The sequence below is a fragment of the Rhineura floridana genome, chromosome 4, assembly GCF_030035675.1.
Source record: "Rhineura floridana isolate rRhiFlo1 chromosome 4, rRhiFlo1.hap2, whole genome shotgun sequence".
Taxonomy (NCBI): Eukaryota; Metazoa; Chordata; class Lepidosauria; order Squamata; family Rhineuridae; genus Rhineura; species Rhineura floridana.
The window spans coordinates 67,064,359-67,078,752 of record NC_084483.1 but is presented as its reverse complement, the minus strand read 5'-3'; the positions used below and the strand labels follow the sequence as shown (position 1 = coordinate 67,078,752).

General features: G+C 42.3%; 1 protein-coding gene across 5 annotated transcripts in view; it reads right to left on the bottom strand.

The window, feature by feature from the left end:
• Positions 1 to 2,975: 2,975 nt before the first annotated feature.
• The window catches only part of MRAP2 (melanocortin 2 receptor accessory protein 2), a 33,986-nt gene continuing 22,567 nt past the window's right edge, over positions 2,976 to 14,394 (bottom strand). For all 5 annotated transcript variants that reach the window (XM_061623252.1, XM_061623256.1, XM_061623254.1 and 2 more), the window contains 3 exons: positions 10,346 to 10,482; positions 6,571 to 6,670; positions 2,976 to 4,200 (listed from right to left, as the gene is read on the bottom strand). In XM_061623252.1, the coding sequence (XP_061479236.1) occupies positions 3,807 to 4,200; positions 6,571 to 6,670; positions 10,346 to 10,482 (631 nt within the window). In that variant the 3' untranslated portion in view covers positions 2,976 to 3,806. The remainder of the gene's footprint in view (positions 4,201 to 6,570; positions 6,671 to 10,345; positions 10,483 to 14,394) is intronic.

Here is a 14,394-nt window from a genome sequence, read left to right as displayed (position 1 = left end):
TTTAAGTCCTGAGGGTGAAAACAGACAGGTCTTTTTGTTACAGTGATTTTGATCAGCAAGAGTCCTCCATTATTCAGCTTGGACTGCTGTAGATTTCAATTCTATTACTAATGTGATCCCCATAAGATCTTATCTCAAGCAATCATAGTTCAAAGTCAGACAAATATCAATAGTTATTAGCCCCTCTGATTAGCAGCTCTTAGAAGCAAACGGGGGGGGGGTTAGGAAGAGGTAGTAAGGAAAAGCATGCTGTCACTTCCTTGCTCTGCCTATGCTCTTCATGACAGAGCTTGCTACAGCTGGTGACAGAATGCTGGACTAGACTGATAGATCAAACTATCAAGGCTGTTCTCATAAACGTAAGTTAAGTTCCATTCTGTCTTCAGCTTCCAGTTCTAGTCTTTGCTTAAACAACTGTGAAAGAATAGCTGATGAAATTCTTGGGGTGCTTTTTAAAAAAAATCTAGTTGTGGAAAAATGCTATTTCAGACAAATTGAGATAATATACATTTCTCATGTGCCACAAGATGAAGTCTTGTTATATAACTATATACATATAGTTTGAATATATATATATTCACAAATAAGTATGCACACATAGTGTTTATAGTACTAAGATTGCTATTCATTATTTATTGAATTTATATCCTGTCCTGCCTCCCAAAAGAGCCCATCATCGATTTTGATTTTCAGGCATCTTGAAGGCTTTTTTATGCCAGTAGGCCTATGCAGCTGTTTGAACGTTTGATTGGCCAGTCGTTTTAATATTGTTTTGTACTGTTTTTAATTATACTTTATGTGCTATTGCTGCACGTTGCCCTGCTATCACAGTAAATAAATACAAAGTGTAGGCTCTAACACCACAGAGAAATTACAGTTGTAGCATTGGTGCAGGTAATAAATGGCTGCACACTTCCGTCTCCTAAAGCTGTTGTAATTTGTCAAAAATAAAGGCAGACAGAGGGGAACAGGTAGTTCTCAGCCATCTCTGAGGCAATTACTAATCACATGAACTGAATGAAGCTTTCCAAATGACATCAGTTCTAATTGCTTTCCACATCAGTGAATGCTGGCAAAATGCTAGTTAAAATAGTTTTAAGTATAATAGAAAAGTTTATTTAAAAATAAGTGATGCTGTGAAATTGGTGACATCACCAATTATTAGTGGACTGGTGCTAGCAGATCTTGAGCAACAACAGTAGGACCATTACCCATTAAGGACACTTTTGGATATCAAAGCCAGCTAAAATTAGCTACAGGGAAGGTGATGTCCTCAAGTCCTTGTAAAAGTCACACCATCTGCCCTAGAAACCATTTCCTCTGGTCCTTTGTCAAGGGGCTAATGATCTGTTTCTATTCCACTCAGCTCTGGAATTCCCAGAAGAGAGTACTTGTTAGATTTGTGTGAACATTAATGGCATTCTTTCCACAAATGATGTGCAACTCTATTTGGTCATGAAAATTCTATCCACTCCCAGTACCAATGAAGCTATAACAAACTGAAACAATATTTGTTCATGTAAATTCTCATAGCTAGTATTAACACTAGTGCAGTTTATCAACATTCCTGCAGCTCAATCCTTCACAATTAGGGATACCTAAGTTTGCTGATAGCAGTGCACTTGTGGCTCCTTAAGGTTGCATGGAATCAAAGAATATGCATGGTATAAAGGTTTATGTGATATCAACACTGCCACATTACATCATGTAATCCATCTCTCACCCGACGATTAAATGAAGTAAGGGCAGGGCAAGCTAGTGAAGGTTGAACGGTAGCTGCTCTAACATCCAGATGAGGTCCACCTTTTTAAACTACAAGTTGACTTAAAATGCTAGAAGCTTTTGAGGTAGCGAAAGCTCTTTGGGCAAAGGATGCTCAAAACAAACATTGCTAAATATGAATTTCAGATTCATTAAAGAAAACAAGGGCTATTTCAGGAGATACTATGCTTTCAAATGGCCTAGCTTTGTGGGAAGGATCAGCACAAACAAAAATCAGCAAGATTCTCTTCTAGCCTCACAGAACCTTTGTAAAGTGGAGAAAAAGAGAAAGCAAAAAGCTACTTCCATTGCCAGAGCTGGAAACATATTTGTCAAGCATGCTATGTCAAGTGTCAGTTCCGATGAAATGTGGTGGTATTTATTAAGTGGTCAGGGTGTTTGGTGTCATGCCCTCTCATAAGAGGGAAGGCTCATAATATTCAGACTTACTCAGGGCCTCGATACAGCTGGCTGTCACAATCTTCCTTCTGATGTACTGACATTTCTTTTTCAAACTATCTAGATGGGGTATCTTCTCTAGTAGAACAGAGTCTTAGTGAGCAAGCAAAAGTCCTCTCCCCCATGTCCCAGCAGGCCTTTACAGAGAGGCAGGACTACTGCCACACTTGCTGCCCTGTCACGGACCGAAGGTGGGACCGGCTGATTGCTGTGCCAGCTATCTCAGTCAACATGTTCAAATTAGGCCTGATTATTGCAATGGGGCCAGCTTGGGTTCCAATGGATTCTGGGGCAGCTCAGTGCCACCCCCTCAAAGCCCCATTTGGGGGCTTTCTGTTGGTTGCTACCAGCAGAGATCCCACTAGCAGCACTTTTGTCTGCCTGTATGCACAGCCAGTGAAAGGGGGAGCTCTGCGGCAGCAGAGTGATGCTGGTTTCAGTCCATAGGTGGTAGCCAGCAGGAGGCCTGGCATAAAGGGGGTTGGGATGGCTCGGTTAGTACTTGTTTCCTTACTTCCAAGTGCAGTGCAATTCAAATGCTTGTTTAACCCTAAATATTACTTGGCCCAATAATGGTACTTCAGTACAAAGATGGTCCGCAGGATGCAGACCTTGTTTAAAAAAACAGCAACCGACAACCCAGTACACTTTGAGCCACAAAAACTGGAGGAAGAATGTACACCTAAAAAATACAGTCCTGGAGTAAGAACAAAAAAACTTGCTCATCACACTGAAACCAATAAAAGTATCGCCTCATTTGCTTTTAGTTTACCTTTTCTGTAAAACCAACCCATATGGGAAAGCTCACAGGAGTAGCAGTTACTTATCTGAACAAGATGTATACACAGCGTCTTGCAAGCATTCAAGAAACTTGCTAGACAATCAGTCCCAGGATCCCACCATAAGACACATGGTACATATATTTTCAAACACAAAAGCACTGTTCTTGCACATTGCGAGGATTACAAAGCACATATACAACACATGTATGTCCACAAATTCCTGTAATACAGGAAGTGGTCCTAAGACTTTCATCACAGAATGTCCAACTACATCTAAATTAAGTAGAAATACAAGTTAGCCTCACTGTATAGCCATTGACTACAATGCAGAGTTAGCTGCTCATGCTTATGGTGCTTGTCCCTTTGATTTCAACAAGGCTTTTATCAGTTGTGATCCCATTTATTTCAACACTTGGGCACAATCGACCCTCTGGATTAAATTTTTTGGGTTGGGTTGTTAGCCTGCTTAAATACCAGCCCCACTGGCTTAAAAGTTTTGTGACCTTCAAACACGCTCAGGGGGTTCCCTTGTACAAAATTCAACAGATTCTCATGTCCCATCTCATTCCAGGATGGATCACTTCTTTATTAGACAGATGCCCTGTACATCTTTTAAAAATAAAAACAAAATGACAAGCAACGTAACAGCTTTCAGTTTCAGCAAACACGGGAAAAGACAGCATAAAACAATTGTAAGCTGGGTACCAAAGCATATTCAACCAATGTAGTCCTGTACCCACAAATGAAAGATAGGATGGAAATTAAAGAAAAAATGTTTTAATAGAATATTTTGCTCAAGTTTCTTCAGTTAAGAATCTGGTGAGAGGCTTGACGCACTGGTTTGCTCTGTAAAATAATAGGTGGCTCTGAAATCAGCAGATCATCTTCACCCAGCGAAGAATTCTGATCAGTGTTCACAAAGTTGGGGATGTTGAATTTTGTGTGGCTATTCAGCTCCTCCTCCAGTATCTCACTGCTCCGAATTACTTCCTGGAAGTGGATGTTACTGTCCATAACTGGCACTTTCTGGCATTGTTTGATCCTGTCCATGTTCTCGTATTCATGGATGTAGCAGTGGAAGAGCAGCCTGGACTCTTCAGCAGCCTGCTGAGAAAAGATTCTGTCGGAATTCAGTGGCCTACCAAAGTCTGCCACAAAGTTGTTCATGCAAAGTCTTTTTTCAGAAGAGTCAGTAGTCCTAGGAAAGAAAGGAGAGGAATTGTGGGTGAGAAATTGGGCACAGTGGCATTCAGGCACATTGTGGGAGCTCAGATGTACCTTAACTCTTTGGAACTCGAATGGGGAGACAGGATGGCCAAAAAAACACAAACCCTCACTACTACCCCAGAATCTCTTCAGTCAACTGCATGCCCTTATCCTATTGACAATAATCAAGCAAAAAGTACTTGTGAGGTACATGCATGTCTGAATCAACTCTTAACTGCTGTAAGTTCTGTGAAGTTCATTGCACCATTTGCACACCAAAAAATCATCTTTGTGATTAATATACAAACAAGTTCCAATGAAAACACACATATACTTAAGACAGCAACTGAATGGAAATGCATGTTCTCTCTAGATATTCTTAAATGAGGAATTTTGACTAATTTTGGGTTTTCAAGAATAAAAAAAGCAGCTGAACAATTTCTCTGACAAACTGAACCTTTTCCCATAATTGTAATTTTCATTTTAAAAAAATAAATCCTGGCTCATTTTATTTATTTAATAAAATCATTCTTCTTTTCATGCAGTTTTATTCTTCCAAGGAAGGACTCTAACACTCAAATGGAAATGGCCTGCCTTCAGGTCAATTCCAACTTACGGTGTCCCTACAAATAGGGTTTTCATGGTAAGCGGTATTCAGAGGGGGTTTACCACTGCCTTCCTCTGAGGCTGAGAGGCAGTGACTGGCCCAAGGTCACCCAGTGAGCTTCATCGCTGTGTGGGAATTCAAACCCTGATCTCCCAGGTCGTAGTCTAACACTGACCACTACACCACCCTGGCTCTCTTAACACTCAAAGAATGGATAAAATCATCTTGGTACAAATCGAGCAGAAAAGGCTTGTGATGGATCGACTCTGTCTACTACAAAGCCAGCAGATGCTCATCTCTTAGAATTTGGATGTTCTGTATTCACAGCCCAAATATTCAATACAGGCATACCCCGCTTAACGTCGCTTCACTTAACGTTGCCTCGCTATAATGCACATGCTCCATATGTCCCCATACCCCGCTTAAAGTTTGCGTGGATACATACCCTGTCCTGGATGGGGTTACACTCCCCCTAAAGGAACAGGTTCGTAGTTTGGGAGTCGTTTTAGACTCTTCCCTATCACTCGAGGCCCATGTAGCCTCGGTGGCACGGAATGCGTTCTACCAACTTCGGTTGGTAGCCCAGCTACGTCCCTATCTGAGTAAGGAGGACCTTACATCAGTGGTTCATGCTCTGGTAACCTCACGTTTGGACTACTGCAACGCGCTCTACGTAGGGCTACCTCTGAAGACGGTTCGGAAGCTACAGCTAGTGCAAAATACGGCGGCCAGACTGCTAACAAGAACTAAGCGGTCTGAGCATATAACACCTGTTCTGGCTCGCCTGCACTGGCTTCCAATATGCTACCGGGCCAGATTCAAAGTGTTGGTATTAACCTATAAAGCCTTATACGGCGCGGGACCACGATACCTGCAGGAACGCCTCTCCCGTTATGAACCGGCTCGTACACTACCATCTACTACAAAGGCCCTCCTCCGGGTCCCGACCCATAGGGAGGCCCGGAGGGTAGTAACAAGATCTAGGGCCTTCTCAGTGGTGGCCCCCGAATTGTGGAATAGTCTCCCCGAGGAGGTACGCCTGGCGCCGACACTATTATCTTTTCGGCGCCAGGTTAAAACCTTTCTCTTCTCTGAGGCATTTTAATCTAAGTTATTTATGTAAATGTTGTAATTGGTATTTTAGATGATGTACTTTTATATTTGTTATATTGATCTTGTAATTTTATTATTGTATATGTTTCTATGTTTGCCGCCCAAAGAGCTGTTTGCTAGTCGGGCGGGATATAAGCTGAATAAAATAAAAAATAAATAAAAATAAAATAACGTACACTTTATTGGCATGACGCCGCTGCCATCTAGTGGTGTTCGCGTGCAGTACAAGTGAAGACAATTGCTTCACTTAAAGTTTATTTTCGCTTAAAGTATACTCTCCGGTCCAATTGCGACCGTTAAAGCGGGGTATGCCTGTATACTATCAGACTTCTCTCCAGATCTCCTGGTCTGGGGTAGGTGGGGGAGGCTCAGGCCTCTGCCCTGTCAATCTTTCCCCTGCCTCTCAAGCCTTGACTGTTCCTGTCATAAGCCAGCATCTTGTACCCTTTTATTCAATTAAAAGACCGGCAATTTCCTCATCAACATGATAGAGCGAACACTGTCTTTTCAGAACAGGTAAGTAACAGAGATCCCATAGGGGCCAAGGCACAAGCTATTCCATTTCTGAATGAATTCAAAAGAACTGCTGTAGTAGAGGTGCTGATGATTCTATGCTTTAGACTTCGGCCTGATGGTACTTACTCTTGGTGTGGTGCTCCCGTCTTTGTCAACAAGGTCAGTACAAAGAACATAAAAATAACAAAGACAGCAAGGCCAACCCAAAACCCAATCACAATGGAATCTGTAAGAGAAGAAGAGCAGGAGGCAGATTAATCTGTTGATGTGAAGGGGGGAGCATGGAAATAAATGTACTATGTAATAAACTTTAATTAATAAAAGGACCACTTTTTATCCAGTTCTTGGCTGATTATGCTTGCTGTACCTGAGCATTTGCTCAGCCCAATCCAGAAAGAATCTTCTTTGAGCAGAAAAAAATGGTACACATATTGTCCTTCCAGATACAGAGCCCATATACACTCTGCATTTATCACCCACATGCACATGTACAATCTCCAAATATATAACTGGCAATGTCAGCTGTTAACAAAGCTGAAAACCTGCTTGTGAGCAGGGTGAGGTGTCTAAATTCCTCTCCCCACCTCTCTCTCTAACTTATAATTGGTGATCAACACTGTTAGAGCCAACATTGCCTTTAATTTGTTTGGCACCAGAGATGTTTCAAACAGCCTAGTGCTGTGTGTCAAGATTTCTAGATTGGGACCAGAGACTTGTATTTTTATTGACTGAGTACTAAAATGATGCTAATCCCTATTGTCAGAGTAATGGGGCAAGGAAAACCTGTGCACTCAGGCCCAGCACCAGTGGGTGGCCAGGTTGGGCAATGGCCAAGGGCCCCTGCAGCTGACAGGAGCCACTGCTTCTGGGGCTAGGCAGCTGTAGCTCCTGCTCTGCAATCCACACTAGCATCAGGATGCTGGCACAGATCACAGCGCGGGAGCCATCCTCCCAGACCAACACACACACCCTGCTGCTGTCATAGGCTGGCCATGCCACTGTGTCAGCGTGCTGCCTGTGCATGCTTTCCATCACCCAAGATGGCTGCAGAGACATCAACAGCCCCCCACTGCCATCTTGGTTGATGGCAGGCATGCACGTGCAGCATGCTGACACCGCCAGGCCTATTTAAGGTGGCAGCAGTAGTGCCACCACGCCACTGCCACCTTCGAAGGGCTGCTGCAGTCCAGTGCCGGCCCTGTGTGCACTCCTTTGGAAATATTCCCCTAGCGCATGTGTAACATGGAAAACAGCCTGTCTGGTCTCTGTTACATATTTTCTGGCATTTCTTTCCAATATTCCTGTGGCTGAATTTAACACCAGCAGGGAATGAAAGCCAAAATGATGCCAAGAACACAGAAGTAAGATATTAAAAGCTACTTTTTGTTAGCTATATAATTTTCAAACAGTAAAAAGAACAATTACAGCACAGCAAAGCAGCTTATAATTAAGGCTGATTGCAGCTTCAAAATGCTCTGCTTCTATCTGAGGTTTTGCATACTTCAGCAAATTCCATTTGGAAAGATGAGCATCCGATCATTAAGGGCATCATAGCTTTCATTACAAGAGTTCTGGCTGCATGTTCTGAACAGCAGCTCTGATCACAGGAACAAACAGGCTGCATGATCATGGACTGCATGTCCATGAAACACAGGATGAGCTGGCATCAAAAAGAAACTCACCATGCACCCCTGAGGCATGGAGTGAACCTGAAATGACAGCTGTGCATAAAAGCAAAGCAAATGCTCAAAACATTAGTTTTGTCCCTCCCCCATACTTCATGTAGCTGCCTGACCTTTTAAAAAAAATTGATGTACCATATGAATATTCATGTGTTTATCCATTCATTTGTCACTTATCAGTGGTGTACTGGTAAATTTTTAAGTGCAGGAGGTGCTCATGACAGTCCACATTAGCCATGCTTCCAAGGGCAGTCCAGCAATGTAGGCAGCTGTGTTGATCCAACTATATATTTCCAGTTCATTAAGATCAGCTTGCCTGCATCATTTCCAGGAAGTAAGCCCCACTGAACTCAGCAGTGCTCACTTCTGACTGCATAGGTTCAACTTCAGCCAGCTCAAACAGTGCCTTTATTTACACTTTTAGCTTTTAAACTAAACCTTGCAAAACTAAAGCAAACTTGAAAGCTTCATTATCACCTCATTCACTTACCAGAGCAAAGAGAATCCATCAATTACTAGCAGATGATAATGTGGTCCTGCTCTGAAAAAAAGCCCAGAAACTGAACTCCACTGCGCTCCCCCTCCACTACACTATTGTTCCTTATTAATGTTTTTCAAAGTACAAACATTTTCTGAGACTTGGAAGAGGTTTCTTGTTGACATCATAGGGGAGAGAGATGGAGACAACAGCCATACATCACTTTACAGAGTCAATTTCCAGCTTCAAACTTAATAAGCCCTTCCCCGCCCCGAGCTCAACCCTAGAGAATAGATACAATCAGCCTGAATGCAGCAAGGGTGCTTCCAAGCCAGCCTCTTTGCCCTAAAACCTTATGTGCATCTTCACCCACAGAGTAGTTCACAGTATTTCAGCTCAAGACTAACCAGAGAACAGATTATCTACCCCTGTTCTCTCTTGAGAAATACAAAGCTGACACTCAGTGATTGTTGCTTGTATTCTTTATATACTGTATTTATAAATGAGTCCTTGTTCAGATGCAAAAGGAAAGCGTAGGTTTCTGCTACATGAACAAGCCTGCCTGACACTCAGGCTCACACACACCCCCTTCCTTTTGCGTGCCAGAGCAGATTAAAAAAAATTAATTTCTACTTTGAAACTAACCACAGTTCCCTGTCCACATTTGGGGAACTCTGACAGTTTAAAAACAAGCCAAGATTTTAAACAGATGTTTGATCCTGGTTTGTCTCACTAAACATTGTTTAAGCAACCCCTAGTTCCCTGAGTTTGGATGTCATGATGAGTCATGGTTATTTTAAAGTTAAAAATCTCTTCTAGCATGCAAAAGATGAGGAGGAAGTATTGGATTGTATTCCACATAGCAGATCATTCCTTCAGCAAAAGGATTTCTCCTTGCGCAACAGAATGGTGTCCCCCTCTTCTCTCCCCACATTTCTCCAACCCTCCACAGCAGGTCCAGGGATGGCACAGGGTGTGGGGGGGGGAGAAGAGATGAGGGAATCCCACTGAGCTAGAACCACTAACCCTTGTGCTAATGAAACGTTTAGTAGAATACAGCCCAGAGTGCCAAACTCTTGGGCAGAGTCATTCACTTAGCAGCAAACTTTGGTTCCCTGTAAGGCTGAACCAGAACTTTATTTTTTAGTTGCCGACGATCGGGAAAAGTTACCTAACAAACTTGGTCAAAATGCTTTTTAGCTGATCAGTCCCATCTGTCCCCTTCTTTCACTGTATGGGAATATATGACAATCCTATCGTTCTGTCCGACTTGTCTGCAAGACTTCTGGCACCATGGTGCTTAAGATCACAGACAGAAGCAGATGCTACGTGGCAAACACTGAATACCCAACCCCATTTGCCCCCCAATATAGGGAGGCATTTGGAGAATAGCAGCAGATGGAGAAATGCTTCACCTTTCCCTCAGTCACTGCTTCCCTCCTCCTTAAACCCATGTCTCACTGCTGGGTTCCAATATCTATTTGAGCAGCTAATGCAATCTTTTTGAATTAAATCTAGGGACATTTTTACCTATAATCTCAAACTGTGGTTAAAATAATTAAAGAAAACTACACTGGGTAACATAATGATACTACCAAACTAAGGAAGTGTGTATGTGCGTGCACACATGGGGGTTTAGTAATGCACACACAATTCCCAATGAACAGAAACGGAAAATGAACAGAGAGGAGTTTTGGCAATTAAAACAACTAAAAAAGTGAGCTTCCAGATTAAGACTTACATTTATGAGCCTTGAGGCCTTCAAAGGAAACTGGCCCATATTCATAATATTCATACTCCCAAGTATAATCAGAATTCGATAATAAAGTGTGCTGGGATGTTCTGTTGGAAATAAATCTAGGTCCAGCCATCTCCAACCTGCATCAATATAGAAATACGAAGACAACAAACTTTAGCAGGAAAAAGCCATCTAAACCATGTCTCCCCCCCCCCAACTCTCAGCTTACTACTCCCCATTCACATCTGAATAGCAGCAGCTTTTTTCATGAAAGATTGGCATTCATTTCCATCTACCACAGCTTATTGATGGATGGCTAAAATCAGCAGTGAAGTAGCTGAACACAAGGCCATTTGCGGGCTGATTTTATTTGATTACTATTGCTACGACTATTGCCGCTACATTTATATTCCACCTTTCCTCCGAAGAGTTGAAGGTGGCATACAAGATTATTCCCCTCTTAATTTTATTCTTAAAACAGCCATGTGAGGTAGGTTAGGCTGAGAGACAGTGACTGGCCCAAGGTCACCTACCCAGAGAGCTTCATGGCTGAGTGGGGATTTAAATTGGTCTCCCAGGCCCTAGCCCAACGCTCCAACCACACTGGCTCTCTGGGACTCATACATTTTAAGTGATGTGATGTGAACCAGTTGTACACATCTAAAAGTAACATAATACTTTGACAATATCTGTTCAGAGAGTGTACATTTATTATGAGACCCCATGTTACATTTATATAGTTTATAAATGTATGTTTACACATTTATTAGAAACCTTAAATGTAGTTTAAATTTTAATCGTTCTCCTAAGCCTCATAACTATTTCTATTTTATTATTCATTCATTCATTCATTCAATGTATATTCCACCCTTCCTCCCAAAGGAGCCTTGGGCTGCAAACATATCCACAAAAGAATTTAACAAAAAAAAGAAAGAAAAGCATTCTAAAAACAGTTTAAAGCATTCTAAAACAATCACAGTTAAAAACTTTCTTCCGTCAGTGATCTTTGGGTTGCCAGGAACTGTCCCCTTCAGCTATCTAATGCCTGGGTAAACAGGAACGTTCTCAAATTCTTCCTGAAAGTGAACAGTGAGTGACAGAGACAGACACACCTGACAGGGAAAAGCATTCCACAAACAGGGAGCCATTTTAGCGGAATGAGAACTCTGAAAAATGTGGGCACACATATTGAGACTATTCTGTGCAGTAGAGGCTATTTGATATTCTCTCTCCATCCTGAATTGCCAGGCATACCTGTCATGGGGGGAAGCAACACTCTGCAGGTGTAAAGTTTTAAAAATAACTGAGGTATTCCTTTTGATAGACAGTTTGTAATAAGTTCTGCACAGTTTCAATAACAACATACACTCCAATCAACCTGAAGTTAATTGAGTTGATTCTAAAACAGATTACTAGCAGTATACTTTTTAAAAATGGTGATATCCATACTACTTCATTTCTTTCATCTCTTGCTTAAAAACATTAGAGACAAAAGGCATGTGCTTAGCACTCCCAGTTCCAGAGCCTCAATCCATACTTTCCATTTTTAAGTATAGGCACTGTCAAATTGGCTCACACTGTCTAATCATTTCCTAATATCTCACATCAAATAACTCTGAGGTACAATGAAACTCCTGTTTTATGTTCAGTGGGTGCATACAAATGTTTGTCCATTGTGATTAAAGCATTATTGAGCATACAAACATTTTTGAGTTGCCACCTTCATCATATCAACTCCACAAAGCAAATAACATGGAGGGTTGCTGGCATGCCCAACCAATACACTTCACAAGGAGCAAGGACATTTGAGGAAGTGGATATAAATAAATGTAAAATAAATAAATATGCCACAATGGTCCCATTTTTGTCATCTCTCACATTTGGTCAGTAGTCCTCTCCACCCCTTTCCTTCCCATTTTCCCTGCTCATTCTTAAGCCTGTGACCTTTCAGAAATGGAAATGGACTGCCTTCAAGTCGATCCCAATTTATGGCTACCCTAGGAGTAGGGTTTTCATGGTAAGCGGTATTCAGAGGGGTCTTACCATTGCCTCCCTCTGAGGCTAGTCCTCCCCAGCTGGCTAAGGCCTGCTCAGCCTGCCACAGCAGCACAAGCCAGCCCCTTCCTTGTCTGCAACTGCCAGCTGCGGGGCACAGTAGCAGTGTATTTTTAGGCTATAAACATAAATGCTAACACAGTATGCTTTAACAAGAGATCAACTACTAGTCAATGCCTCAAGTCTCTACGGTCTAGGGCAGTCTTCTTCAATCGTGGGTCCCCAGATACTGTGGGACAATAACTCCCATCATCCCTAGCCACCTTAGTTCATAGTCAGGGATGACAGTAGTTGTAGTCCATCAACATCTGAGGGTCTAATCATTTCCTGAACAGCTGGAACAGCTGCAGCACTAGGGGGACTGAAGAAGACCTGTCCTGGGAGTGAGTATCTGAGCATCTGGGTGCTTGCTGCTTGCTTCTTTGGGTTGCTGTCTTTTGAGACAGCTGAACCTGGTAAGTGCTGCAAGGACTGGGACCCCCTGCCTGACCCTGGCTCCAGAGAGAGGCTGCAGTTAATCGCTCAGCCTCTTGCATCAACTCCTGGCTGGGTCAGGAGGCATAAAAATGTTTTTAAAGATGTTTTGTTTTAATGTATTTTAAAGTTTGTTTTTATGATGTTTTAAAGTGTTTTTACTGCTTTTGTTTGCCTCCCTTGGCCCCTGCTGGGAGGAAAGACCTTGCCCCATACTCTGACCTTCATCTTCTGCAGTTTAAAAGTTTAAAAAATGCCTAGCTGATTTTTAATTAAAGAAATTTTACATTGAACTCAATGATAGCATCAACCATGCTCAGTAAGAACCAACTGTCAGTGTTCTAAAAGCCAGACTCACTGCTAATCAGGGGGCCACACCCACACCATACCTTTATTTCACTTGACACAGTCATGGCTTCCCCCAAAGAATCCTGGGAAGTGTAGTTTGTGAAGGGTGCTGGGAGGGAAGGGGCAAAAGTAAGGTGATGGGAGGGAGGAGGAAAGGAAGGCAGGTTTGATCATTTGCATGCTTTTTGAGTTCAGTGTGATTTACTCCTCTGCAATCATGCTTAGGATAGGTGAAACTGACCTGGGGATGGGCAGGGAGGGGAGATTGGGTGGTTGGGCACTGGGCCATCTTTCCTCTTGATTCTCTCTGTTTTGTGTATCACCATAAAAATTTAGAAGGTTGTTAAGCAAGCGTTTATGAGTTAAGGACTATAAGTTTTGTAAGGTTTTGTTTTGAAATGAGCTTATGGGAAGCATCAGAATGGGAAGGGGGGTATTTTCAATTTAACATTGCGGCATGCAAAAAATCCATGCTGGCTATAGTATACATTTGTCATTTCATTCACTGGCGATCACTCGTAGCCAAGTAAGATTGTCTTCCAAGATAAAGTCTTTAACAGTGGGTCCATAAGTGACTGTGGAGGCCAATTCTGGCCAACAGCCTCCTACAGCGAGGACATAGGTTTCCAGATGGAAGATGGTTGCAATGAGGATTTGCTTGACGTGCCTTCCGCTTAGCTCGTTTATCCCTTTCACCCTGTACTCGTGCTTCTTCAAAGTCCATAGCACCTTTGATAATGGCCGACATCCAATTAGGACGCTCATGGGCCAAGGCTTCCCAGTTCTTGATGCTTATGTTACATTTTTTTTATATTAGCTTTGAGAACATCTTTAAAACTCTTTTGCTGTCCACCGATATTCTGTTTTCCATCCTTAAGTTGGGAATAAAGTAGCTGCTTTGGAAGACAGTGATCTAGCATTCGAACAACATGGCTGGTCCAGTGAAGTTGATGTTGGAGGATCATTGTTTCAACACTGGTGGTCTTTGCTTCTTCCAATACGCTAACATTAGTCCGCCTATCTTCCCAAGTAATTTGCAGAATTTTCCGGAGGCAGCGTTGGTGGAATCTTTCAAGAAGTTGGGAGTGGCGTTTATAGATGGTCCATGTTTCACAGGCACATAGTAAGGCCGGTAGTACAATGGCTTTGTAAATAAGCATTTTGGTCTCCCTACG